A 27,889-nucleotide genomic window follows, 5' to 3' on the forward strand; every position below is an offset into this window, starting at 1 on the left:
CTTTGATACAGTGGGTTGATTATCTAAATAGCAATACATGCGATATGTGGTGGTATATTTATTTCTCTGTGAGAGATTCGCCTTTTGAGTAAAATAACATGACATTATACATGCTTTTATTGTGTGTCATTTTGATTCTAGGCCAGTGTTTTATACCGTACGTCTGTGGTGCGCACTTTTAAACTGTCGCAAAAGAGCCAGGTCGTGTTGCTGTGGTTGTGCTTTACGGCATTTGAATCATGGCGGAATCACAGAGTGGTGAACTGTTAAGCACGGTAAGATATTTGGACTTTAATCACTTCAAACACAAATGAGGACTCATGTCATGCATTTTGTAGTAGATACTGATTTCAGCAGTGCATGATATGTACTACTTCTGCATGGTGCACCACTAGAATGTGTGTTATCGAACAATTTAGGAAAAACATATTGCTCAGAGAGTAGATTTTTGTTGACATGTTTAGTCTTTACAGTAACGCATTAAAACGAAAGTAGACCTGGCGACAAGATATTCATATGTATTATTAACTAAATTGTAATATAGTTCATTATTTCTGTAGGGTTTTCTAACAGTACCTCGCGGTTTATTTGTTACAGGCTTTATTTTGCTTTTTTGAGTAAATTGGATTTTCGATTTTTCTTTTTATTAATATTGTGGTATTATAATAAAGTTCAAGATATGAATTATTAGGCTATATTATATTAGCAATTAAACTATTAATAATCTTTACAAGTTCGTTTTTTTCTGGTAGGCTATATATATATATATTTTGTTTAAAGGTCATATTCCTGAACTTTTTCTGTGGTATTTTCTAGAGTTTGTTGTTATGTGATCTAGGTTTATATATTTCGACATATGCTTTGGATAAAGAAAAGTGTAACAATGCATTTGTGATTGGACTCATCCATGATAAGAACATTGAAATCCCAGTATTTAAATGTACAGAGTATTTGCATGGGGCCATACCTCACTTTGCCAGTTTCCAAAAACTCAGTCCAAGATGCACAGGACTCGAAAGAATTAGTCAGTCATTATAGTCAAGTAGCAAATTAATAACAATAACACTGAGCTGCACACAAGTAAATATATAAGAAATCAAGGAGAGTACAAGCTAAATACGTTTATGGGATAATGGACTGCAGATTCATAACAGTTCTTTATAAATGCACATTTTTATGAAAATAAATATAGTTGTTATACTGTAACACTAAAAATACAAAAATAGATAAAGAATTCAAGATGAATACCTAATGTACCAAGCATTTAGCTCCTAAAATCTTTTTAGATTGATCAAAGGGACCTTGAAACAATGATGATGCATCTGAGGGTTTTGATCTGTTAAGTGTCCAAATGGACCCTACTTTTAAGATTTTAAAGATGAACTTCTTTTTGTGTGAACAAAAATAACGTCATTATCTTTATTATCTAAATGATGAGTTGTTATAAATGTTTTTTCTCTTTAACCACCAGAAATGGCAGGAGGCTCCAAACAGAGGAGCTGCTATACTCAGCCATTTGGGTGAGCATGTGCCCCTTATTTACTGCCTGGAGGCTGAGCCACAGCAACGGGAGGAGGAGCAAAAGGTTGAGGAACACCTCCTTTTTCCCCTGGAGTGCTTTCTTTTTGGCGAGGACCCACATGTTGGCCTAGAGAAGCTACAGCAATGTGACAGCAGCTCATTGTCTCAGCAATGTGGGCGTGTCTTTAAAGAGGGCGAGACAGTGTACTCCTGCAGGTTAGCATAAGCTTTTTTCTCATGAATCATTAACTACGTCACCGCAGGGTAAAGCAACTTCCCCTACAGATTAAATCCATTGTTGTAGAATGTGCTTTTGTCATTTAAAGCTATTTACGTTTATCTTTACTGTCTTGTTTTGTGACTTTAATCTATATTAAAGATAAAAAATAATTCTGTGCGTTTATCTGTTTTGTGCACTCAGACTGCTAATATTCATTTAAGTGTTTTGAGCTCATGTTGAGCCCTAGCTTGCATGTTATTAAAGTTATATTATATGCTATTATAATTATAATAGTTAGCTATTAATTGTAGATATACACAATAACTAAGTTAAAACACATTACAAGATTGGGCATATCCAGCTTGCACTTTGTTTGTTTATAAATGATATGCCGAAAGTCTAAAGTTTCTTGACTGTATAAAGTCTACCAGGATGTTGATGGTTTTTTTTGACATCGTGTATGCTGTTTTTGCAGGGACTGTGCAATAGATCCCACTTGTGTACTCTGCATGGAATGCTTCCAGAAAAGTGTCCACAAAAGCCATCGCTACAAGGTATTTTTAGAATATGAAAATATGTAAAGATATCATATATTTTGTCCAAATAAATTTGTCCTTATAAGCCATGTAATCTTTAAAAGTAGAGGTTATTTTAGTGATTTTTTTAATGGTTTAAGAAAAGCTTTTCTTTGAACTAAAAGCTATTAATCGTATTCTTAAACGTTGTCATTATGCCCCCATAGATGCATGCCTCAGCAGGAGGAGGTTTCTGTGACTGTGGAGACTTGGAGGCTTGGAAGACCGGACCATGCTGCTCCCAACACGACTCTGGCACCTCAGTTGCTATGGAAACGGTACGGTTCATTTTCCAGCAGGTCTTCAATGTTGCGACTAGTAGGTTTTTCCATGAACTCTACTGTTGAACTAACTTCCTGCTCTGATGTCACAGGACAGGCCATGTGGGACAGCCCTGGGAAACATGAGTATGTGTGGGAAAGTGGCGCATCTTTGACACAACAAAAATGCGATGGATAGAAAAATCTGTGATTTGGAGCTCTTGAAAGATAAAGGCCTTGGTAGTTTAGTGCTTTAAATCCCAGTATTCAAAAGAGTCAAGGGTGTTCAGACACAGTCTTAATATGGATTTGATCCTGATTGAGTTCTACAGCTCTGTGCCATTTATGACTCCCTGAATGTTTCAGCTTTAGAAGGCAGATGGCCTTGTTCTGTGCAGTTAACTCAATAGACTCACTGTGATAAGATCAGGCTCCAGATCCACACATGCTCATGACCACTCGCCACGTCCTTACCTTTGTTGAAAAGCAGCAGGTGGCTTTTTGTGTTTGACACCCAGAGGTTTTTATTTTTGTGCAATCTAAACCTGCACATAATGAGAATGACAGCTCACTTTTTAACTAAAACATCAAACAGTATAATGTTGGTCGAATGACTCTTGCCATGTTTTGCGATTAACCTCAATGAAGATGGTTTATCTGTACTCATAATGTAGTTGAGCACTGGTATTGGTGCTTTTACTTCTAGAAACCTTTTAGGTTTGTTAATGCAGTCAAGTGCATAAAAACGGCTCCTTACCTTACTACAGTTTACACAGTCAGCATTCAATAATGTATTTTTAATCTCAGTTATATATGAAGTGTCCTGCAATTTTATTTTTAAACAGAAATGGTGGTAGAGAGACAAAAGTTATGTGTTGCAGCTTTAGTAACCTGCAGTTTTATTGGTTAAACAGAGGTGATAGAGAGGTAATGATATGGATTGCAACCTTAAAATCATAATAAATATATAGGTCCCTCCTTCATTATAAGTCTTTAGGATTTTAATCATCTGATAGTGATAGTCAGTCAGAATACAAAAACATGTATATATATATATATATATAAAATGTCTAAATGTCTAAATGCCGCATTCAAGCGCTCCAGGCAGGTAGACGTGTCTTGGAACGGTCCACTAACGTCACTCACAGTTTGCTAGAATGGTCCAACACTGCACGCAGCCATGTCTGAAAACCACAGGGATATAAATTCCCGAAAAATGGGATAACCATTCGTTGTTGTCAAGTGTTAGTGTTGCAGATATAATGTTTTAGTTTACACAACAATACATATGTTTGCATACTCGTATACAGTCAGCTTGCTGTTGAGGGTTAACGGACCGGCTTAGACTGTTCCAAAATGGCCCTAGAAACAAATGCCCCTAGAAACAGATGCTAATGTGACATCTAGTTTTTATATCTATGTTCAAATATGACTCAATAACAAGATGTTGTTTAGAAATCTGCATGTGTGTTACAGGATGAGTGTACGTTAGATTCAGCCCTTGAGGAACGTGCTCAGACACTGTTCCGGGTGCTGCTACGTTACACTGTAGACATGCTGGTTTGGAAGGAGACTGATGAACTGCAAGAGGAGCTGAAGCCAAAGTAAATGCACAAACGGGCATTATTAAAGCAACAAGCTCTCATTTTCACAATACCACATTGCTAGTTGCAACCCTGCTCTCATTTTTTCAGTTAAAGAAAATCATGCTTGAAAGAGTTTAGAAAGAATGGATCCTAGAGCCCCTTGTAGTGTTACTTTGTAGTCATAACTTTAAAGGACTACATACATCTAGAATATTCTATCATGAATTCTATTTATATTTGGATAAGCTACGTATTTATACCCACCTTTAAGACCCACCAAACCTACACTGAGAAATATAAACTGATCTATAATGTATGGCAGCTGGCCCATCCTCTCTTATCACTGTTTTATTGCAGATGTATTTTGTATTAATGGTGTACTGTGTTGTTTAATGTCTTTTTAGAGTCAAGGAAGACAAGTACTTTTGCGTGCTCTACAATGATGAACATCACTCCTATGATCATGTGATCTACACACTTCAGCGAGCTATCAGATGCGACCAGAATGAGGCTCAAACATACACAGCTCTTATTGACAGAGAGGTGTAGTATTTTAAGCATCTTGTTTAACTTTCTTAGGCCCTTGGATATTAAAGTGCAAATTACAAAGAGGGACCATTTTTGTTTCACAAATAGACATGTAAGTAGAGCTTGTTTTTAATTTCAGGGAAGGAGAGCAGTGAAGAGAGGCACTCTAAGGTCTTGTCAACAAGCTAAAGACAGTATCAGGGTAAACATTGTATCTGTTTTCCATTATTGGGGATCATATAGATGCATAATGTCTAAGTCTGAGCGTCCATTTAACCATCATTTCCTTTGCAGTCGAATTCAGAGCAACTTACACAGCAACCTCTGCGGGTAGAGATTCTCAACACCGCTGTTATGGCTCATCAGACCTTTTCCCTCAGACTCGGCACATGGTTCCAGAAGATTATCGGTTACTCAGGTTGAGCATTCATGACTTTTTAATAAAACAACTTTCAAATTTATACTGTATCTTTTGTACCTGTACTGGCAATGGACCTCCCAGAGTCTATTTGCTTTAATGTAATTTTACTGCCATTATTTTGGTACTTGATGTCAAATGGTATCTTCCGGCCTAAGTGAATTAATCTTGAACACAATACACTGTTGATCAGCTATTATGTTGTTTATTTTTGTAAGTGATGTTTGGCTTTTGTCCTTGTTGCTGTTCTGCAGTTGGCCTCAGGCAGGTTTTCTGTCAGGTGGCTTTAGACCCATGCTTTGACGGCAGTAAACTCAGCTTGATCAGTCGAGTCATGCTACACGACGCCGGACTTTATAAAGGTCAGTAGTGAGGTCTCTTACACAGTTTAAATAGCTTAAGATCTGTAAAAGTCTATTCAGATCGGAATACTACCTCCTTGTAACCTTGTTTTGTGTAACTCCTCAGGAGCCCGCAAGGTCATCCATGAGTTAATTTTTAGCAGTTTACTAATGGACACAGAATACAAGAGGCAGTTTGCCATGAAATTCACAGAGGTATCATTTTGGAAAAGAATTTAATTGTTGACCTGATTTCAGTGTTCTAAGTATTCATCCACTAGACGAAAAATTGGTGGTGAGGTCTAATATGTGTTTATTATAACTTTCAGCACTATCAACAGCTTCAGGAGGACTTTATTAGTGATGACCACCAAAGAAATATATCAGTCACAGCCTTGTCTGTGCAGATCTTTACTGTTCCCACTCTGGTATGAAATTACAACGGTTCATGTGACATCATACTGTATTTATTACAGAGCAGCTTTTTCTTGTCTGTTATAGAGAATGTGAAGCTCTATAATTGCAGTTTTTAACACAACAAGACCGACCCACCATAGTTATATTTCCTAATCAAACAAGAAAAACAAAACACTGCATTGAACGCACTAGCAGCATTCCTCCCAAGATGGCGCAACATTCAACAGGGCGTGACATAGCTTCACATTCTCTGTTCTTGCTACCAACTTATAAAAGGCTTCAATGTGGTGTATCAATCGGATATGTTATACTGTACACATGTTATGTTTTTTTTTAGGCCAGGCAGTTGATAGAGGAAGGAAACGTTATAAAGGTGATAATAGACACAGTAATGGAGATGATGAGGGAACACCTGGACAGCAACGGCCGCTTCCATTTTCAGGGCTACAACTCTGACAAGTTCTTCCGGGTTCAAGTTATTTTCCATGACTTGAGGTATTGAACATGCCACAGTTTCCATAGTGCTCTGAATGAAATGCATATGTTATCTTATTCTCAACATCAGTTTTTAATAGACCCATATGAACTTTTTTTGTTTGCGTGGAAGTGAAATGTTGAAGAATTTACTGGCCACTCAATTTTCATATAATGAAAGTGAAAGAGTCCATGACTAAAGTAATCATAATACTTCCGCAATAAATTTTTTGCAATGTCATATCATAGCTTTGTGTGTACAAAAGTAAAAAGTTGAGCATAATTCATGACAGAACTTACATTTTTTTAATTATGTAAAATAATTACTCATAAAATCAAAACGAGAACAATTTTTCTGAAAGTCAGCTTAATCCCAATTCATTTTGATGATCTTAGGTACATACTTATCAGCAAACCCTCGGTGTGGACTGAGGAACTTAGGGTGAAGTTTCTTGAAGGCTTCCATGTCTTTCTTTGTTTTCTTCGTTGTATGCAGGTAACATTTTGCTTTCAATACTTCTTGCCTTAACTATTTAAATGCACCTAAATGTGTCCGTATTTATTAGAACTTCTGTCAATGTTAAAAACCACAGTTGGCTTTAAGACTTTCTTCTCTGATGTCAGGGGATGGAAGAGGTAAAAAGGCAGGTTGGTCAGCATGTCGAGGTGGAGCCTGAGTGGGAAGCGGGGTTTACTCTTCAGATGCAGCTACGCCATATTCTGGCCATGTTTCAGGACTGGTGCTCTTCAGACGTGAGTCACAGCGGCTCAGTGGCCTTACTTTTCCCTTTTTGATATGATTTCACCAGGATAGGAATAAACTAGACATGTTTAATGTACATTTGCTTCACCTTATTACAAAATATTCTGTATTTAGTATTTTTTTGTTATTTATTTTAATGAAATAGAATACAACTTTTTTTTCCAGTCATAATCACAAACATTTTAACATCTATTGTCAATATTTCATTATTTTATTGGGGTAGCAGCTCAATAAGTGTGGAAGCTATTGAAGTATCACTGCATAACACATACACATGAGTACTTTGTTTCTTTAGTGTAACAAATTGTCAGACTCAGAGCAGTTAATTTACTTATTGTCCACTTTTATTGCCATCACTGTTTCCTTGTCAATTGGCTAGTGAATTTTGTTTAACCATTGGTTAATGATTGACCTTAATATGTGACCGTGTATGGATGGACATTTGTTATTTTAACCACAGGAAAGGGTTCTGTTGTTGGCCTTTCAAGAGTGTTATCAGGTTCTAATGTCCTGCACCAACCAGCCCTTCCGCAGCGAGCCAACCGACAGCTACATGTGCAAGCAAATCCTGCATGCACGGCAATACAAAGTCTCCCAGGAGCCCGTCTCCATCCACCTGCCCATCTCCAGACTCCTGGCCGGTTAGCAAAATATGTTTGCTTTGCTCTAGCAAAATTCAAACACTTTCCTTTGAAAGTTGTGAAACTTTTGAAAAGGTAAAACCAACGTTTTCATTTCCATTTAAAGTGAAAGGGAATGAAGACTGGTTTGATCAGTCTACAAAATGTTAAAACAAAATAGACTGAGCTATGTCATTGAGTTAAACTTAAGAGTTGGATTAGTGTGATTTTAATGATAATTCTACATTTTCACTAAATTGGAAATTGGAAACCTCTCAGAAATTCTCATTAAAGGTGCAAAGGAGATCTGTTGTCAAGTAGGTTTTTATTGTAGAATATACATTTTGAAAGCATGTGACCAAATCTGATGTTTTAAACAGTGAAATCTGTCTTTGTGATGAATTGAACCAACTGACTGCAGTTCTCTGAGTTTTTTTTCTTTTTTATAGGCTTTCATAATGTTTTAAAACTAAAATGGCACGTTAAAGCATGTGCTATAGTTTTACCTTTTTTCTCATGGTCACTATCAATTTGTAATGCAATGATATCATATTTAAATTATAGATAGGATATTTTTTAACTTTTCGGAGGTTCTTAAGGTTGTGTGTTGCTTTCAGGTTTATATGTGCTCTTGTGTCAGAACGGAGCAGTCCGGTACCTCCCCGACTTTGTGGATCCTGTGAGTTCTGATGTAATAAATAAAATAACTGTGAAATAGGTTAAGTTCTAGTGTTTAGAATAACAGATCTTTGTGTTTGTGTAAAGGCTCGGCTGAACTACATCGAGCTGGCAGAGCAGCCACTGCACTGTATAGTGCTTGCAGCTCAGGTGTGTGCCGACATGTGGCGCAGAAACGGCCTGTCGCTGGTCAGCCAGGTGAGAGAAATTCTCAATAAAGTTTTTATGTGTGAATATGTTCTCCTATTCAATGTTTTTTCTGGAATAGCTAGAAGTAAGCAATTTATAGGTTGATTTCATAAAAAAAACATCACTCACTTTGGGGGTGAGTTTGGGGCGGGGTTACTCGAACACACTTTTTGTGTGGTCTACATTCAATTACATTCAAAGAATTGTTTAAAATGTGTTTTGTATTTGAGAGAGGATGACAGAAAACATTTGGGTGATAAAGTTATATGTGTATATTGTCACTTTGTATTGTATTACTGATGTGTTTTGCCAAATCCTGTGTTTGTTTGCCTCTGTTAGGTGTATTACTATCAGGATGTGAAGTGCAGGGATGAAATGTTTGATAAGGATGTCATAATGCTGCAGGTATGGGCAAAAAAACAAAGTTATGATGATATTGTTAACTTTGGTAAAGATATGTATTGAAGTTGACAATTTTTGAACATTCACAGATTGCTGCGTCCAAAATGGACCCAAACCACTTTCTTATGCTCATTCTTTTGAGATTTGAACTCTTTGAAATGTTCAATGGTAACTGCTCGAGTAAAGATCAGGTGAGTTTTTTTGAAAATCAATTATAACAGTGTTGATAAAATGGCTAACCAAATTTAGTTTTGAAACATTTAGTTAAATTATTCACTGATTGATCGATTGAATTCAGTCATCTCTCAGATTTGTTTTCACAAGTCTCCAACTGCCTAAATAATTTATCAGATATTGTTATAGTTAATTGTTACTATTTAGCGCAGTTCTTGATTATTATTATTTTCAAGTCTAACCGCCGTACAATTAACAGTCTCATTCAATCAGATCTTGCAATTATAGATGGTTTCAGCGGTAACAACATTAACAAACGTAATGTGGCCCAAACTTAACTTCCGGTACTGTTGTAACTGATTATTGTTGATTATTTTTAATTTAATCTAATACAATGAAGATAGAATAAAATATTTATATTTATATATAAATGTGATAATACATAAAAAAATTAAATTAGTTCTTAAATTACTAGCCACTAGCCGGACCGATAAAAAAACACAGACCGGAAGTTAAAGGAGTCATATTAGTCATATGCTAAAACGAATATTATCGTATGTTTTAGATATAATGAAATGTGTATACACCAAAAACGCTGTATTTTCCACATACCTTGCTTGTTTGTATCTTCTTTTTGCCCTGCCTCGGAATGCGCAGACCAAAGCTCGTCTCAAAGTAAAGAGAGGTGTGCTATGATTGGCCAGTTAACCAGCGCATAGTGATTGGTCGAATACTGCAAGCATGTGACGGAAATGTAACGCCCCTTACCATATTTGGAACATCAGGTTCCAATGCAATTGTACTGACAGTTCTGACTTGCGTATACATTTGGGCGATCTTAGTCAACTCATACCATGAACTGACAGAGGTTTGTGAGGGTGTGGTTACACAAGATGTATCAGGCAGGTCTGGGTGAGCATTCACTTTTAGATAGAATGTATTTTTTGTTCAGACACTTTAATTTTTGCAATTTTACGTGTCTACTACATGCATGGGCAACTTATAACACACCAAAGACACAGGAAAACACGTTCGCGCCATATGACCTTGGGGTTTAATGGCCTTTAACTTTGGCTTGGCGCGTACTTCCTTCTATATTTATAGTAGTTGTAATTATCTGCTATTTGTTGGTTTTATTGTAGATAACAACATTGTTCAAAATATTTTTTTGCTTCTTCACAACACAGGAGGTGCTGAAACAGTGGAATAGGTTAACAGAGGAGATGCTATACCTGATAATCATCATTGTAGGCAAGTTCTCCGTTTGACCACAAGAAAACAATATATTTATGCTGAACATAGTACTTTACACCATGTGATTTCTATTCAGCTTTGATAGTCAAAAGACATTGTTCAGTTAATACTTTTCAGGCATAATTCAGGCAAAAATAAAAATTCTTTTATCATTTACTCAACCACACGTCTTTTTCCCATCCTCTATGACTTTCTTTGCTCTGCAGAACACAAAATAAGATATTTTGAAGAATTTTGTTAACCAAACAAAACTGGTCCTAATTAACTTTCATTAAAGGGACAAAAAGACACTGCTATTTTTCTCAAGATGTATTTTGTGTTTCACAGATTAAAGAGCCATACACAGGTTGTAAACATCATGAGTGTGAATAAATGATGACGGAATTAAAATTTTTGGGTCAACTATGCCTTTAAACCAGGGGTGTTCAACAGGGGGTCCGCAGTAGAACTGCAAGGGGTCTGCTAATTACTGTTTACTCACAGGCAACTTTTTGTTAAAAATGTAAAGCATGGGAACAGAAATATTACAACCAATGTTGTCTTTAAGCTGCGCACCTCATTGAAGCTCCCGCGCATTGCAATTTTAACTGTGTGCAGACAAAAATATCCATCAAGGCAGCGGAAGCAATGAAAGAAACGTTACATCAGCATAATAAAAACCGGTAGAGTAAGAATCAGTGCAGTCTCCCTTCTGAGAAAAGTATGTATGCGTGCAAATAAAGTGGATTCTCATATGTTTCTGAACTTCTGTTCAAATTTGTAAAAGCTGTAAAGGGATAATTTGACAGCCAAATGACATTACACAGAATATTAAACAGAAATGTATTAAGAATAGGTGCAAAAATAACATAATAGTGCTAATGTAATGTCTTAACATAATATTGCTGTAACAATAGGGTTGTTTCTATTTAAATAGCTCTGTTTACACATTTAGTATAAGGGGGTCCCTGATCCATGCATCTCTCATCTAAGGGGTCCTTGCCCCGGAAAACGTTGAAGACCCCTGCTTTAAACTATTAACTGAACCATGATCTTTAAGTCTTAATATGACAACTGAAACTGGTATGATTTATATAATGAATAAATCTATGCAGGTGAGCGGTATGTTCCTGGAATCAGTGACGTGTCTAAGGAGGATGTGACTATGAGGGAGGTCATTCATCTGCTGTGTATTGAACCCATGGCTCATAGCAGCTTAGTCAAAAGTCTACCAGAAAATGTAAGATATTTCATGTGTCTGCTACACTAGCAAATGTTCCATTGTTGGAAAAAGCGTGGGAATTTAAGCAAACTTAACATCTTTAAATATGTAACTGAACAATAAACATGTATTTCATGAACTACAATATTTGTTTTTTGTTGCGTCACAGGAAAGCAATGAAACAGGACTCGAATCTGTCATATCTAAGGTCTCCACCTTTAAGTGAGTACATTACATGTTTGGCTAAGGATGGATTTATCCCAATATTTACTCACTCAAAACGGACTGGTCACTTTTTCATATTTATTTGCCAATGGAAAGCATATTCTTATCACAGACTTTGTTTTTTTAGGAAACCTGGAGTATCAGGCCATGGCTTGTACGGGCTAAAGAATGAATGGTTGAAAGAGTTTAACCCCTTTTTCTATCATTATTCAAGACCTCAGCACAGTAAGGTACACAGTTTGTGTCATTACTAAATCTCACTTGTTAAAAATTGAGTTGTTTAGCAGCATGAATACCAGGAAATGTGTTTGTATTAGGCTGAAGAGGCTCAGAAGAAGAGGAGAACCCAAGAGGGCAGTGATAAAGGTATGCTGTCCTCCTTAATATGTAACTAACTTCTAAAACATGAGTGTTGATGCAGGTTTGAGTCATCCATCATTTCCTGAGCTCCTTGGCCCATCTTAATTGTTTTTTGCCTAGTAATGACAATACATGGAGTTCATGTCTTTAACATATTTACACAACACACATGAATATAAATACTTGCGTAGTCTAGTAAATGCTACTGTTCCGTTTTAGCCCTGCGGCCCCCAGTGCCCCCTCCCTTCTGCCCAGCGTTCTCCAGTATTGTGCGTCTGCTTTGCTGTGATGTCTTCATTCACGTTCTGAGGAGAGTTCTCCAGAAAGCAGTGGAGGACCGATCCAACCGCTGGACAGAACCCATGATCCAGAGGGTATGTGACTTGGCACCCTGTTGCCTTTCTCTGTTTGTCTTTTAATTCTTGCCTGTTTGAACAAAAACTTTGATTTCAAATCTAAACTGATAGTTCCTCAAATAGTTAATTATTTACTCAACCTTATGTTACAGTATACCATACTTATGATTGTTTCTTTATTGGAACCTGTTGTTGTTGGATTCAATGTATGTGCATTTTTTATTTATCAAAAGATGTGTTTTTTTATGTGCTTCTGCAGGCCTTGCACCTTGTGGCACAGGCACTTTTAGAAGAAAAGACGCAGCTGCAAGGCAGCAATCCTGAAGACGTGACTTTTGATTTCAGTCTGAAAGCACAAAGTAAGATTTCACTCTTTTCTCTTATTAGATCTCTTTAAAACTTAGTGAGCTGTCTTTGTTGTCTGTAGCCTTGATAGACAGCTGTCTTCTAAGGCAATTGAGCTTACAGTCGATCTTTTGTAACACTCGACACACTTTGGTAATATTAATACCCAATAAATCATTTCCTTCCTACATAATTTTTCCAATGTCTGTGTTGACTTGGTGCTCAAACACTTGTGAATTGTTTCAAAAACTTTCTATGAAATGTTTGTGAAGGACTGTCTGAAGTGCATGAAGATGGTTAACTTTCATCAAGAAAGACCTTTTTCCATTAGCCCAGAGTATTGTTTTTTTTTCTCAGTTTTGACTTCCTTTTATCACAATTGCTGACTGATTTGTTACAGCTGCAAATTTGTTGAATTTTCAGAAATCGGTTCAGAACATGGCAAATCTTTGTTCCACTTCCTATCCAAAATGAAGTCTTTACCGTCTCTTGAAGCTCAGAAAGACATGATCACATGGAATTTACAGGTATGAACGTGGGCAGATTATACATATTGACATGAATTTGATTTATATTTAATATCTAAGCTTTACATGTTTCTAACAAAAGATGTTTGAGGTGGTGAAGTGCCTTCGGGAGAAATCTGGGCCCGTAGTTTCATTTCCCATCCATCAGAGCAAGTCAGAGGAGGTACTTCGATTTCAAAGAATAAGTTCTATTTGAAACGCATCTATTATATTCATCATTTTAAAGTGTTTAAAGTTGTTCATCTCTGAGCAGAGTGTTCATGATAAAGAGAAAGTCGAGCGGAGGAGGAAAGCAGAGGCTGCTAAAGCGCACAGGCAGAAGATTATGGCACAGATGTCTGCAATGCAGAAGAACTTTATAGAGTCAAACAAGATGCTGTATGACAATGTACCTGAGAGTTCAAGTCAGAGCGAGACAACTGCCACTGTGGAGAGGTGAATAGCTTTCTTCTACCTTTTTCTTTCGTTTTGCACCCTGTTTCTATAATCCATCTTTCTTTCACTCTTTCCTGCAGTTTCTTTCTCCTTCTCTGTTACTTTCTCTAGTTTCCTCTCTTTCATACATTCTCTTTCACCATTTAACATTCCTTTTAGTTCTATCCCTTTTGCACTTTTATTCTTCTGTGCTACACTTTTCATTGTTTGGATTTTTATTTTGTTGAGTTTCTTTCACTTTTAACTTTCTTTTTAGTTACTTTTTTTTAATTCTTTTTGGTTTCCATTTATGATCTTGTCTTTCACTCACTCTAGTTATTTCACTCTTTTTCATTTTTAGTTTAGTTTCTTTTCTTTGATTGTCTTTACACAGTTTAATATTTTTTTAATATATTTGATACTTTGATGCACATCAAAAGTGCGTAACTTCATAAGTGTCTTAACCGTCTAAGCCTGTTCTAAAAGTCTTGCTACAGTTACCTCACAAATGTCCAAATCATTTTCATTTGTGAAAATAAACCATCTGGCTCTGAATGCTCACAAACACCAGGTGTATGAATCCATTCTCTATGAACTCCAAGTCCCAAATAAATGATTATATAAACATTTTTTGAGCTTTAGTTGTTCAGTTATCATTTAGGTTATGAATTTGTTGTATTATTTGTGACAATGCTTTATACACAAATAGTTTATTGTGTTTCTGCAAACATTACGTTTGCAATTTAGTTGAAAACTGAGCTGGTGTGTTTTTTGCTCTAGTTGTACTTTCATTTTCTCTCTGGCAATTTTTTTTTTTTTCCACTTGATTTGTCTGTTGTTATTACTTTAGCTCTTTTAACTCCTTTTATGCTTTCATATTTGTAACTTTTACATTTTCTTTTCAGTTCTAACTCTTTTACTCAGGGGCAATTCCGTGAATGTCAACCTTACCATGAAAAAAATAGTTTTACCAACGTTTTTTACTATGGTAACATCACAAATATTAACATTTGGTGGTTCAAATCCCCATTTGAGATCTCTCTTCAAATTTGTAAAGCGTTTGTTTTATTTTTAGTGGAAGATTTTTCATAGTCGGGTAAGTGCCATTTTCAGGATTGTCACATAATGCTACATATTCCTCAAAAATAGGCACATGAAAATAAAGATACTATTTTATGTTCTATAAAGATGCATCCCTTCTCCATTCATTGGGTATTATTGCTTCAGGATTGTGCAGTTTATTTCACACAAAGTTTTTCGTCTCCCAAAAACTGTTTCCTTTTTTGCCACATCTGTAACGCATGCTTATTTTCCTTTTTTAAAATAGATAATGTGTTCATAGACTGACATTTTTTTGTGTTTAGACTCTATCAACAAGAGTTTAGTAAAATATAAACTAATTTTTCTACATATTGGTAACAAATTCATTCTCTTTGAGCATTTTTATGTCACGTCCATAACATTGTAATTGCTCTTATCTTTATTTCTTCTCAATTCTTACACCGTGCCTACACCGTGCCGCGCCACGTCCCTATGAATTGTATAAATTATAATGGGTTCTAATACGTTCTATTGTCTCTTGTCACATCGCACCATATAGCGTCCAGTGTAGACACAGACACACGTCCAGCGTCCAGTGTAGACTGACACAGTGTAGTCTCTTGTGCTTGTATTTCACCCTTTTAAAAATCTCTAACACTATCAATTTTTAACTCTTATTTCTCTATTTGTTTTTCTTTTTAATTAAAGTGTTTCTTTATTTTCTTTCTTTCTTTGACTTTCTCTCTCTGGCTTAACTTTTACTTTCTCTTTTGCTGTTTCAAATTCTTTTTTTGCTTTCTCTTTTGTTGTTCAGCAGCACATTTCCTTGTTTCTTATTTACTCTTTCACCCTGCCATTTTTCTAGCTCTGGAAATCAGCAATTTAGGGGAACCATAGAGGCACTCCTGTTGTGAAAAGGGTATTCATCAGAAACTTCTTGATACTTTGTTGTGTATTTTTGTATGTTAACTCCGAACTCTAATAAAATAAATTTTGACGGTCAGCAGAGTTGCTGCCTACAGTATGTAAAGTGCATCACATCAGACACTTAAGGATCCATAACTGTTTGAAATGCACTCATGTTCACATATATTGTCCCTTGAAACATCATTATCACAGTTATATGATTGTTGTTTTCATGTCATCTCTTTACATCAGTAGAATGGATGTGGATGACAGCAGAGTGGCTGTAGGACCTCAGCAGGGCGTTTGTTGCACAGACTGGGAGGCTTTGACCTGCATTCTGTGTCAGGAGGAGCAGGAAGTTCAAGCTCAGGCACCTGCCATGGTCCTTACCGCCTGTGTGCAGAGATCTACCGTACTTACCCAGTGCCGGGGCAAGACACTCTCCGTCAAAGGTAACAATTCTATAAACATAATTAAAATGAAGTTATTGTGCCGCAAGCATTGCAGATGTACTGTGAATGAACACTTTTTTGCACAATAGACCAGTACTACCCTATATTCATGCCACCTGATCTGGCTGTGGGCACACATACTGGGAGCTGTGGACATGTGATGCACGCCACCTGCTGGCAAAAGTAAGTCCGCGTTTAAATTGTGACACCTGATTTATTATTTATAATGCCCAGAGACATTCTTCATTTGTTTTCCCTATATGATTTGATAAGAAATAAACCTTGAATGATTTAGTTTTTGTTTCTGCTTCAGCTGAGTACAAATATGTCATTCACATTTGACAGCCCTGTTTCTCCTGCTCAAAGACAATTATTCTCCATTTGTTCTCAGGTACTTTGAGGCCGTCCAGAACACCACTCGAAACCGGTTGCACGCAGAGCTGCTCATAGACCTTGAGAATGGAGAATACATGTGTCCCCTTTGCAAGTCCCTCTGTAACACTGTTATTCCTCTGATCCCTGTGGAGGCCAGACATCTTGACTAGTACGACTTTAATACATTATTATATTGACTCTGTTAGGCTTTTTCTAATTTCCAATAAAATATCTGGCTATTATTTACTATTGTCTTTCAGTGACAGTGCTGAATTAGTCGGTCAGCATTTGACTCTTTCGCGCTGGATTCAGATTTTGATTTCCCGCATCAGAGGCCTGAAACCTGCACGAGAAGCAGGTGAGAACAAAAAATAACTTCTTAGTAAACACATAACTGTATTAATAAGATGAATCCGGTTTCATTCAGGTTGCTTTGTTTGTGTTTTACAGATAATAATAGTGAGCAAGGAGCAGATCAGGCCAGTGCACTTTCTGTAGAGGAACAAGCTGATTTTAGGTCAATTCTCAGTTTTGGGGTTCAAGAACCGTAAGTCTAACCCTAATGGAAGTGTCAATGTAATGTTATGCTCTTAAAGGAGTAGTTCACTTTCAAAATAAATTTTCATGAAAATGTACTCGCCCCCATGTCATCCAAGATGTTTATGTATTTGTTTCTTTAGTCGAAAAGAAGATAAATTCCAGGAGTTTTTCCATAAAGTGGTCTTCAATGGACTTCAAATGGTTGAAGGTTAAAATGTCAGTTTCAGTGCAGCTTCAAAGTGCTTTAAACGATACCAGACGAGGAATACAAGTCTTATCTAGTGAAACGATCTGTCATAAAAACAATATATATATCTTTATTAGTGGTGGGCATAGATTAATTTTTTTAATCTAGATTAATCTAGATTAATCTTGGAATTAATCTAGATTAATCTAGATTAAAATGGCTCATTTGAATTCTGCTGAAGGCATTCAGAATATGTGTGCTACCCAAATAATGACTAAAAGTAAGTCTTTGAGAATGGGTTTCTCAAGCTAGGTTGCGCATTAGACCAGGGGCTCATCTCCTGTTTCCAAAATGCATCTCAAACTGCTTGAGAAAGCTGTTCTACTATGATAATTGGTGATGAAAATTAAATTATGTTCAATAAAATGAACTTGTGTTTACTTCCGCATTAGCTAAGGGATGCTTTCGTTTAGGTGGTACTTGACTGGAAGAGCTCCTACAGTACATTTACATTTAGTCATTTAGCAGATGCTTTTATCCAAAGCGACTTACAAAGAGTGAGGGAGCAACAAGCGATATGTCATACAGGAGACGTAATACATTAGATCTCAATACAAAGTTACTGGTTTCAACTAAAGCTAGACCACTACCTGTTGAGAGAAAGTGTTTTTTTTAAACCAATTCCGCATTGCACAAGGTGCCAACAACCTTAGTCTTGTCGATGTTTCTATTGGGAAGCTTCTTAAAAATTAATATTCCCTGAAGCAAACCCGGCGGCTTCATAGCTGCATCCATGTTAGCACGTCACGTTTGATGCGGTAATTTCACAGTAACGTTATGTTGTGTTCAGACCAAACGCGAATGGCGTGTCAAGCGCGAGTGATTTATATGTTAATGCAAAGAGCCAATAGACCTACTTGCTGCGCGAATCGCGCGAATGAAGCCCTGGTTATGAGATGATGAGGCGGCTTCTGCTTCCGCGAATGACGCGAATCACGCGAGTTGAAAAATCTCGTTCTCGCCCCGTACAGTGCAGTTAAGCTGGTATACATCCGCGCTAAAATATCAAGGTGAAAGTCATCATAGCTTGCGTAGTATAGACCCAGCTCCCAACCCAACTTTGAGAATAGATTAACGGCGACATTTTTTTTATCGCGCGATAAAAGTCTCACTGCGTTAACGCCGTTAACGCCGTTAACGGCCCACCACTAATCTTTATGCTTTATAAACACAAATGCTCGCCTTGCTCTATTCTGCGATGCGCGTTCATGTCATGGCGGAAGTACAGAGTCAGTGTTTACAAGTTGAACGTGCAAGTTTTCAACGTAATTACGTATGTTGTGAAGCCATGAACGCGCATCGCAGAAGAGAGCAAGGCGAACATTTGTGTTTATATATACATGTACAATTTTTTTTAAATTACCGATCGTTTCGCTAGATAAGACCCTTATTCATCGTCTGATATCGTTTAAAGCTGCACTGAAACTGTCATTTTAAACTTAAACCATTTGGAGTCAATTGAAGTCCACTATATGGAGAAAATCCTGGAATTTATCTTCTTTTCGACTAAAGAAACAAATACATAAACAGCTTGGATGACATGGGGGTGACATTTTTTTTGAAAGTGAACTACTCCTTTAAAGGATAGGTCACCGAAAAATCCCAAATGTTGTTAGAATGTTGGTAACTTAAGAGCATCATTATCTATTCATTGACTTTCATTGTTTTTATGTTTGTACAATAGAAGTGAATTGTAAATGATGACAGAATTAAAATTGTTGGGTGAACTATCACTTTAACATCTGTAATGTGCCAAATTTTAAAGTAAACCAAGATTGTCTGATCTGAATTTTGTTTTGGAATTATGGTGATCCTTGAGAGGCTGTTGGGTAACACATTACAATAAGGTTATGTAACATAAAACGTAATATACTTTTTTAAAATTGTACATTTATACTTTTTTTGGTCATCTTTGTTAATATTAATACAATTGTTCATGTAAGCATATAGCATTAATGCTGAAATGCATGAAATATAAACTAGAATAAATGTAGACATTTATTATTACTTCATGATAGCTAACACATTAACTAATGTTAACAAACACACACTTGCCCTTTTTCTTTTTCATCCTAAACAATCCCCGTCAACACCCTAGCAACTGCTTAGCAATGTCTTAGCAACTAATTCAAACAAACTAGCACTGTGTCTCGAGGAACACAGGCGTTCAGCGATCATATTCTTCAGAAAAAGGCCTAACCCTTTGTTATTACCTTCTCACCCTCTTCTCTCATCTAACTAGGCCCAAGTTCTGTCGCAGTATCACAGAGATGCTGATGGTCTGCGCGACCACAGTGCACAGGGTGGGTCTGCAGATGGCCCCCAATGACCTGTGTCCATACGTGCCTGTTATGTCATGGAATACGTGCGCGTACACCATCCAGGCCATTGGTAATGCTCTTACAGTGCTTATCGGCACTGATGGTTAAGATACAGTTCCTTTCAGTTTATCTTGTTCCTCATCGCCTGTTCAAATACATCTGTCTCCCTGTATAGAGAACATGCTGCAGGAAGAGGGGAAAGCTTTGTTCGGCGCCCTTCAGAACAGACAGGTGTGTTTAGTTTCTGCTGATGCAGATCAGTGTCCAGTTGCTGCTGTTTTATGCACCCTTTTTTAAAACATTATATTCTTTTTTTTAGCTTGCAGGACTCAAAGCTGTGGTGCAGTTCTCAGCAGCTCAGAGGTTGAAGAGCAGTCATGCTGTTGTACAGCAACATTTCGCCGACATGCTTGCAGGTGTGTTGGTGTTAGGTCTGTCAAACGATTGAACACGATTAATCGCATCCAGAATAAAAGTTTGTGTAGTGTGCATATACACATAAACATTCACACGCAGGTATACATCTTTTGAAAATATTTACATGTATTTATTTATATTTACAAATATTTTAAAATATGTTTTTTCATTTTTATATTTTTTTATTTTTCTTAAATATATTCATGAATGTGTGCTTTGTAAATACAAATTAAATATGCTCTGCACACAGACATATATTATTTAAACACAAAATTATATTCTGCCGGTGATTAAACATGATTACTCTTTTGAAAGCCCTAGTTGGGGTGTTGCTTTTTGAGGATGAGATTTTAAGATGTTTATATGTTTTGTTTTGATAGTAAGTATCTCTTTCAATCTTTTGCTCTCTCTAGTCTTGTTACCTGTCCCTAATGTTGAAGACACACCATCAATTTTGGAAGTGGATTTCTTTCATTTGCTCGTGAGTTCTGTTTTTTATCAGAATTGAAGTCAACATGAGTACATAAGTGCATTCACAAAGCATGTTTCTGATGTTTTACTTAGACCTAGATAATATAGACCTTTGATTTTTGTTAATGGAGATTGGATCATGAATCACTTTTGTCAGTGACCAGACTTATTATTTTCCAGCGGGATAGTAAAGTGTTAAAACAATTCCATAGTCTTGTTAAAGGACATTCTATGACCTTTTGACCTGTAATGAACGGTAATGGTTCTCCTCAGGTTGGGCTGGTTCTGTCAATTCCAGTGTTGTACCAGGAAGAGGCGGTTGACCTTCAACCCTCAGCAATCAGCACAGCATACAATCACCTCCACATATTGCACTTGGTCACTATGGGACACATGCTGCAGGTTCTGCTCACCACACACGGTATGTGCCCTCACACTCACGCTTGGTTTTCACACAAACCCCTATGGGAAAAGGGGCTTACATGCTGACAGTAATGATTGTGTGTTGATAGACTGTGCTGTGATTGGAGGGCCCGAGGAGGGAGATGAGGCTCAGGCCGCAGCAGCACTTTACTCTCTTGTGTCTCAACACACTGATGGGTGAGAAAATATCTGATTGGGTCATATAGCAAGAAAAAGATCAGAAAAGGTGTTGTATCGTCCATCTCTTCTTTCCTCTCTCTTTCTCTCAGGTTGAGGTCCGGTGTTTCTGGCTTTACAGTTGCAGAGACGGTAAAAAGAGGCATCTTTCCTTTCCTGCGCTGTGCCACACTGTTCTTCAGCTGCCTTACAGGAGTTCCCCCTCCAGAGGAACTGTCCATTGTTGCAGGTCGCTATGTATATATCTCACAATAATTGTGAATCTGGTAACAAGTACAGTTCTAAGCATGATGCTATCATAAATGACTCTGCTTTTTATACTTAATTGTATTTACATTACCAGTCAAAAGTTTGGAAACAAATATAAACCTATATTTATATTTTTTCCACTTGTTTAGCATATAATTATATTCATTAAAACTGTAGAGTAGCACAACTGCAACTGTGGGAAACATGTTGCAAATATAAGCATATAAAACTAATTATTAAACAACTATATTATGTTTTAGCATCATAGTACCCACCCTTTGACTAGAATTTGTAAAATCGATTTCTTGGCATTTCGTCATTTAGCTTCTTGAGGTCAACCTGGGAATCTTTTTTAAGATATGCATTTTGTGTATTGCTTATTATTATGCAGTTTACTACACTAGCTAATAGGATAGATCATAAGGAAGGTGACAAATATATACACGGATTATTAACCAAATTTTGTCTGTTTCTAGAATCACCTGAAGGTCAATTGCCATTCATCTGTAGTTATCTTGCTTTGCCCTGCAACCTGTTTCAACTGTTTCAGGACCACAGGGATGTCATTACCCCTTTAATGAAAAGGTACAAAACTGACCAGACGGTCCTGTGTGAAGAACCTTATTTTTCTTCGATTAACTCTTTCCCCGCCATTGACGAGTTATCTTGTCATTTAAAAAAAACTTTCCCGCTAAAGACGAATAATTACGGCAATCGGTGTTTGTACTGTTGTACAGCAGGTGGCGCTGTTACACACCTTTGGAAAAAGTATAGAATCTTTGAACCTTTATATTAGAACATATAGAACATATATTTTTTATCTGTTTTTAATGATTGTTCTGTGTGTAATCTGGGTGGAGTCTTTGACCAATTCTTTTATTATCTCAGCTGTTTAATCAAAGTAATGCATTTTTGAAGAAACCTACCCATATCTAAGGGGTGATAAGAAAAGAACAAATAAAGATAGAAGGATACAGTTTCCATGTCCCTAGAGCTAGATTCCGCGTCCAGGGATCGGTTTGTCGAGGCCCCCGCCATCAACTACCACCCGTTCCACTTTGCACCGGCCCCTTACCGTCCCTCCTGTAGTTGGTGAATCCACGGGAGGGTGGCCCCACGTCGCTCCTTCGGGCTGAGCCCGGCCGGACCCCATGGGGGAAGGTCCGACCACCAGGCGCTCGCATACGAGCCCCAACCACGGGCCTGGCTCCAGGGTGGGGCCCCGGCTGCGCCATACCGGGCGACGTCACGGTCCTCGAAATTGTAGTCATCATATGGGTTAGTGCTAGTTACAGTTTGGCCATAACGAACACCATGTTCAAGCATAAGGGTGTCCATCAGTGCACATGGCACCAGGACACCCTTGGCCGGAGGTCAATGATCGACTTTGTTGTTGTTTCATCTGACCTACGGCCGTATGTCTTGGACACTCGGGTGAAGAGAGGGGCGGAGCTGTCAACCGATCACCACCTGGTGGTGAGTTGGATCCGATGGCGGGGGAGGAAGCTGGACAGACTCGGCAGACCCAAACGTACTGTGAGGGTCTGTTGGGAACGTTTGGCCGAATCGCCTGTCAGAGAGATCTTCAACTTCCACCTCCGGCAGAGCTTCGACCAGATCCCGAGGGAGTCTGGAGATATTGAGTCCGAGTGGACCATGTTCTCCATCTCCATTGTCAACGCAGCCACTCGGAGCTGTGGCCGTAAGGTCTCCGGTGCCTGTCGAGGCGGCAATCCCCGAACCCGGTGGGGGACACCGGAAGTAAGGGATGCCGTCAAGCTGAAGAAGGAGTCCTATCGGGCCTGGCTGGCTTGTGGGACTCCCGAGGCAGCTGACAGGTACCGACAGGCCAAGAGGACTGCAGCCCGGGTGGTTGGGGAGGCAAAAACTCGGGCCTGGGAGGAGTTCGGCGAGGCCATGGAGAAAGACTATCGGTCGGCCTCGAAGAGATTCTGGCAAACCGTCCGACGCCTCAGGAGGGGGAAGCAATGCCCCACCAACGCTGTTTACAGTGGAGGGGGGCAGCTGTTGACCTCGACCGGGGATATCATCGGGCGGTGGAAGGAATACTTCGAGGATCTCCTCAATCCCGCCGTCACGTCTTCCATTGAGGAAGCAGAGGCCGAGGGCTCAGAGGCGGACTCGCCCATCACCCGGGATGAAGTCACCGAGGTTGTCAAGAAACTCCTCGGTGGCAGGGCACCGGGGGTGGATGAGATCCGTCCTGAGTACCTCAAGTCTCTGGATGTTGTGGGGCTGTCTTGGCTGACACGCCTTTGCAGCATCGCGTGGCGGTGGCCATCCGGTCCCTGTACGACCGGAGCAGGAGCTTGGTTCGCATTGTCGGCAGTAAGTCAGACTTGTTTCCGGTGCATGTTGGACTCCGGCAGGGCTGCCCTTTGTCGCCGGTTCTGTTCATAATTTTTATGGACAGAATTTCTAGGCGCAGCCAGGGGCCGGAGGGCGTCGGGTTTGGTGACCACACGATTGCATCTCTGCTCTTTGCGGATGATGTCATCGTGCTGGCCCCATCAGACCAGGACCTTCAGCATGCACTGGGACGGTTTGCAGCCGAGTGTGAAGCGGCTGGGATGAGAATCAGCACCTCCAAATCTGAGGCCATGGTTCTCAGCCGGAAAAGGGTGGCTTGCTCACTTCAGGTAGGTGGAGAGTTCCTGCCTCAAGTGGAGGAGTTCAAGTATCTGGGGGTCTTGTTCACGAGTGAGGGAAGGATGGAGCGGGAGATTGACAGACGGATCGGTGCAGCTTCTGCAGTAATGCAGTCGCTGTACCGGTCTGTCGTGGTGAAGAAGGAGCTGAGCCGCAAAGCGAAGCTCTCGATTTACCGGTCAATCTACGTTCCTACTCTCACCTATGGTCATGAGCTGTGGGTCATGACCGAAAGGACAAGATCCCGGATACAGGCGGCCGAAATGAGCTTTCTCCGCAGGGTGGCCGGGCGATCCCTTAGAGATAGGGTGAAAAGCTCGGTCACTCGGGAGGAGCTCAGAGTAGATCCGCTGCTCCTCCACATCGAGAGGGGCCAGCTGAGGTGGCTCGGGCATCTTTTCCGGATGCCCCCTGGACGCCTTCCCGGTAAGGTGTTCCGGGCATGTCCCACCGGGAGAAGACCCCGGGGAAGACCTAGGACACGCTGGAGGGACTATGTCTCCCGGCTGGCCTGGGAACGCCTCGGTGTCCCCCCGGAAGAGCTGGAGGAAGTGGCTAGGGAGAGGGAAGTCTGGGCATCCCTGCTTAGACTGCTGCCCCCGCGACCCGGCCCCGGATAAGCGGTAGAAAATGGATGGATGGATACAGTTTCTTTTGTTTGAAAACAGAGATACTGTTCTTTCGTATGATATATTGTTTGTCAATAAATTAATGACAGAAAATGAAATTTGAGCCATCAAACTGTAGTGAAAATGTTAAAAATCAATTGCGCTGGCTAGTAACTTCTTTTTTAAAAGGCTGGCGAGGAAAGAGTTAATTAATAAAATATGAAATAGTAATATAATTTGTACAAAAATATAATAATGAATGCATTTTTTAATTAATGCAATATGACTTTTCGTAAAGACATTTTAGACATTCATTCCTTAGATCATCTAAGCCATGACATCATTTCCTGGTTTTAAACTTGCAGCCATCAAGTCCTACGTTATAATGGATGGACATAAAGGAATTGAAGGTTTAGAAATATCGAAATATCTCAATAATTTATGAATCCGAAGCACTGTTCTCTGTCTTTGACTCAGGTGGTGTGAAAATACTGCTATTTCAAAAGCTCTCAAAAGTGAAATGCACATCATCAGGTCAGACGGTATTCACTCTACTCTGTTTGTTAACAAACTCCATTCCTCCATAATTGTTTATCATTATGAATTGTATGAATTTCTGACTTGTGTGTGTAGGTATCCTCGCAAAAGAAACCGATTAATAGATCTTCCAGAGGACTATAGCGTGCTGCTTAACCAAGCCAGTCACTTTAAGTAAGTGTATTGGCTAAAAGATGTTCGCCTTGTTCACTGTATCCAAAATTACTCCCTATACCCTCATTCACTATTTTCTAAATTACTTCACTAATGTTGTCCACTTGAAAAAATGAAGAAATATGCAAATTCCTACACCGCGCATTCATTGTGAGTTAGTATAATGCCAATGTCTAACCATTGAGTGTGCAATGGTAGTGCATTTTTTTTATTGCGGTGCATCATGCGATAAAATGAGTGCACTTGAATATTCAGTATGGTTTCGGACAGCAATACAAATGGCGTGACTATATAAGGGTATGGGGCTTTTCAGACACCAAAAGTTAAATGTGTGAATTCAAAGATTTAAATGTTCTTAAATAAAAGTTATTCCCCTCTAGATGCCCAAACTCATCAGATGATGAGCGCAAGCACCCGACTCTATGTCTGCTCTGCGGGGTCATGCTGTGCGCACAGAGTCCCTGTTGTCAGGTACAACTGAACGGGGAGGATGTGGGAGCGTGCACAGCCCATGCTGCCACCTGCGGGGCAGGAGTGGGAATGTTTCTCAGGTGACTTTTACTTTTTACATTGTTTAATTAAAAAAATCTACTTGGGTAAGCCAGAAGATGGCGTACTCCCAAGAATGCCTTTTGTTTTTTATTTATCATTTATTATTTCAACATGGACATGGACAGTTTGCCACAAGTGTGCTTGGTAACATAATGGTGTACATAATGTTTGACGTTATAGATAAGAATAACTGTAAGGATCGAAATAATGGATAAATTTGTCTTCTAAAAGACTGTTTCTGTTTGTGTGCGCATTAAAGCTTGTGTTTCTGTTTGTGTGCGCAGGGTAAGAGAGTGTGAGATTGTCTTGATGGCCAGTAGGACTCGAGGTAGCCCGTATCCAGCACCTTACCTAGATGACTATGGAGAAACAGACCCTCAGCTTGGGTAAAGTGTATTTTACTGTTGCAGAATGATTAGGAATGCATACAAAATATAGCTAATGTTGAAAGACAAATAGCAATTTTAACCCGAAATCATGAAAACGTTGTACATAATGTGAAGGAAAGTATTCCATTCCATGTATTCCATTGTACTCTTGCAGGCGTGGAAACCCTCTGCACCTGAGTCCAGAGAGATACCGCAAGTTGCTCAACATGTGGCAGCAGCACTGCATCTTAGAAGAAATCGCCCGCAGCCTGGAGGTTCTCAATGTTATGTTTGCCTTTGAGTGGCAGATGCTATAATCACCATAGCGGGCAGAAGAACCGCATGGCGCGGTATGGGCATGCAACATTCTGTTAGGCTACGCATGATATCTGCCTCGCAGTAAAGACTAATAAAACTGCCCAACATCTTTACGGACTGCTGTCACTGTTTTCCAGCAGACATTGTTTTATGGGTAGCCACACTGAATAGGCCCGTAAAAACGATTTACACAGTCAGCGTGTTTTCTGTGCTCTTTGGTTGCAGAGTGCATCATTTCAACACTTCGTCTTTGATCAATGTTGTGGTTTAGCATTGGTTAGGCTCAGAATGTAAAGAAATAGTTGGGGTGTGAGGTTTGTGTCTCTATTAAATGCAAGTATTTCCTTTTTTATAACTCTGTAAAATGTTTGCTGTATAGCCTTTTTGCTGATTTGTGAGTTGTATTCATGTAAATATTATATCGACACATGAGGTTAGTGTGCTAAGATGTGGTAATATGTATTGTTTCAGGGTTAAAAGCTGTTTTGCAAGCTCCGTACTTAGGTGAATCTTATAGAAACTTGTTCAGGTCAAATTTCTCTCCCAACTTAGGACCACTTTAATTATATATCACAATGTCTCCCATTAAAATACACATTTTTATTTATTTTGGGAGTTAAAATTAAACAAGAAATGTATTTACCATCAGATTCACCTAAACTATGGTCGGTACATAAACATGTATATAAAACAATAATGTATAATTAGAAGAAGCTTATTTTGCTACATAAATGCAACAGCGATTTAACAAAGAAGCACTGCAAGTCATTGATCACATGCCACAATGCCTGTTGGATAAATCAAAGTATATTCCACCCATCATGTATTAAAAACAAGCCTTTTTCTTGAGTGACACTTTAATCGGTGTGTTTAATTCAGAGAAAAGACACTACACAACATTTCTCACATCATTTGTTTAGAAGTTTAATTTAGCACTCTGCTTTAAGCTGCTTATTTACAATAAACTACTGCGTGGCACAACACTAATAAAGATGTATTTTTTAACTTTACTTTTTGTTTGTTAAGCATTAAAATGACTAATTTTCATAAAATATGTGACCCTGCCTGTGAAAACCAGGCTGAGGTCATTATTGACGATTTACCTAAAATCATCCTAATGCAAGGAACATTCTGTGGAAATATGACATTTATTTGATGCTGATTAAGTCCATAAAAGTCATAATTGAATTATTGG

At 38.7% G+C, this 27,889-nt stretch overlaps 1 protein-coding gene across 3 annotated transcripts; it reads left to right on the forward strand.

Annotated features, from left to right (window-relative positions):
* The first annotated feature begins 190 nt into the window (after positions 1 to 190).
* On the forward strand, positions 191 to 27,704 carry ubr1 (ubiquitin protein ligase E3 component n-recognin 1). Of its 3 annotated transcripts, none has more exons than XM_056767428.1 (47): positions 191 to 275; positions 1,472 to 1,737; positions 2,217 to 2,295; positions 2,484 to 2,594; positions 4,053 to 4,180; positions 4,567 to 4,705; positions 4,830 to 4,892; positions 4,985 to 5,108; positions 5,363 to 5,470; positions 5,577 to 5,665; positions 5,779 to 5,877; positions 6,204 to 6,361; positions 6,737 to 6,836; positions 6,965 to 7,093; positions 7,564 to 7,744; positions 8,341 to 8,402; positions 8,489 to 8,599; positions 8,930 to 8,995; positions 9,082 to 9,183; positions 10,354 to 10,417; positions 11,515 to 11,639; positions 11,791 to 11,843; positions 11,974 to 12,076; positions 12,164 to 12,212; positions 12,426 to 12,580; positions 12,822 to 12,921; positions 13,331 to 13,434; positions 13,517 to 13,597; positions 13,670 to 13,869; positions 16,048 to 16,247; positions 16,337 to 16,430; positions 16,639 to 16,791; positions 16,883 to 16,980; positions 17,073 to 17,169; positions 19,652 to 19,800; positions 19,906 to 19,961; positions 20,050 to 20,146; positions 20,561 to 20,628; positions 20,892 to 21,039; positions 21,131 to 21,218; positions 21,311 to 21,447; positions 21,944 to 22,052; positions 25,223 to 25,279; positions 25,379 to 25,456; positions 25,837 to 26,007; positions 26,293 to 26,394; positions 26,552 to 27,704. In XM_056767428.1, the coding sequence occupies exons 1-47, from the start codon at positions 240 to 242 to the stop codon at positions 26,691 to 26,693; spliced, it is 5,229 nt and encodes a 1,742-aa protein (XP_056623406.1). In that variant the 5' UTR covers positions 191 to 239; the 3' UTR covers positions 26,694 to 27,704. The 3 variants fall into 3 exon arrangements, with proteins under 3 accessions (XP_056623406.1, XP_056623407.1, XP_056623408.1); XM_056767429.1 differs by having other exon boundaries at positions 16,051 to 16,247; XM_056767430.1 differs by having other exon boundaries at positions 13,688 to 13,869.
* Positions 27,705 to 27,889: the final 185 nt, after the last annotated feature.

Source organism: Triplophysa dalaica, chromosome 15, assembly GCF_015846415.1.
Source record: "Triplophysa dalaica isolate WHDGS20190420 chromosome 15, ASM1584641v1, whole genome shotgun sequence".
Classification (NCBI taxonomy): Eukaryota; Metazoa; Chordata; class Actinopteri; order Cypriniformes; family Nemacheilidae; genus Triplophysa; species Triplophysa dalaica.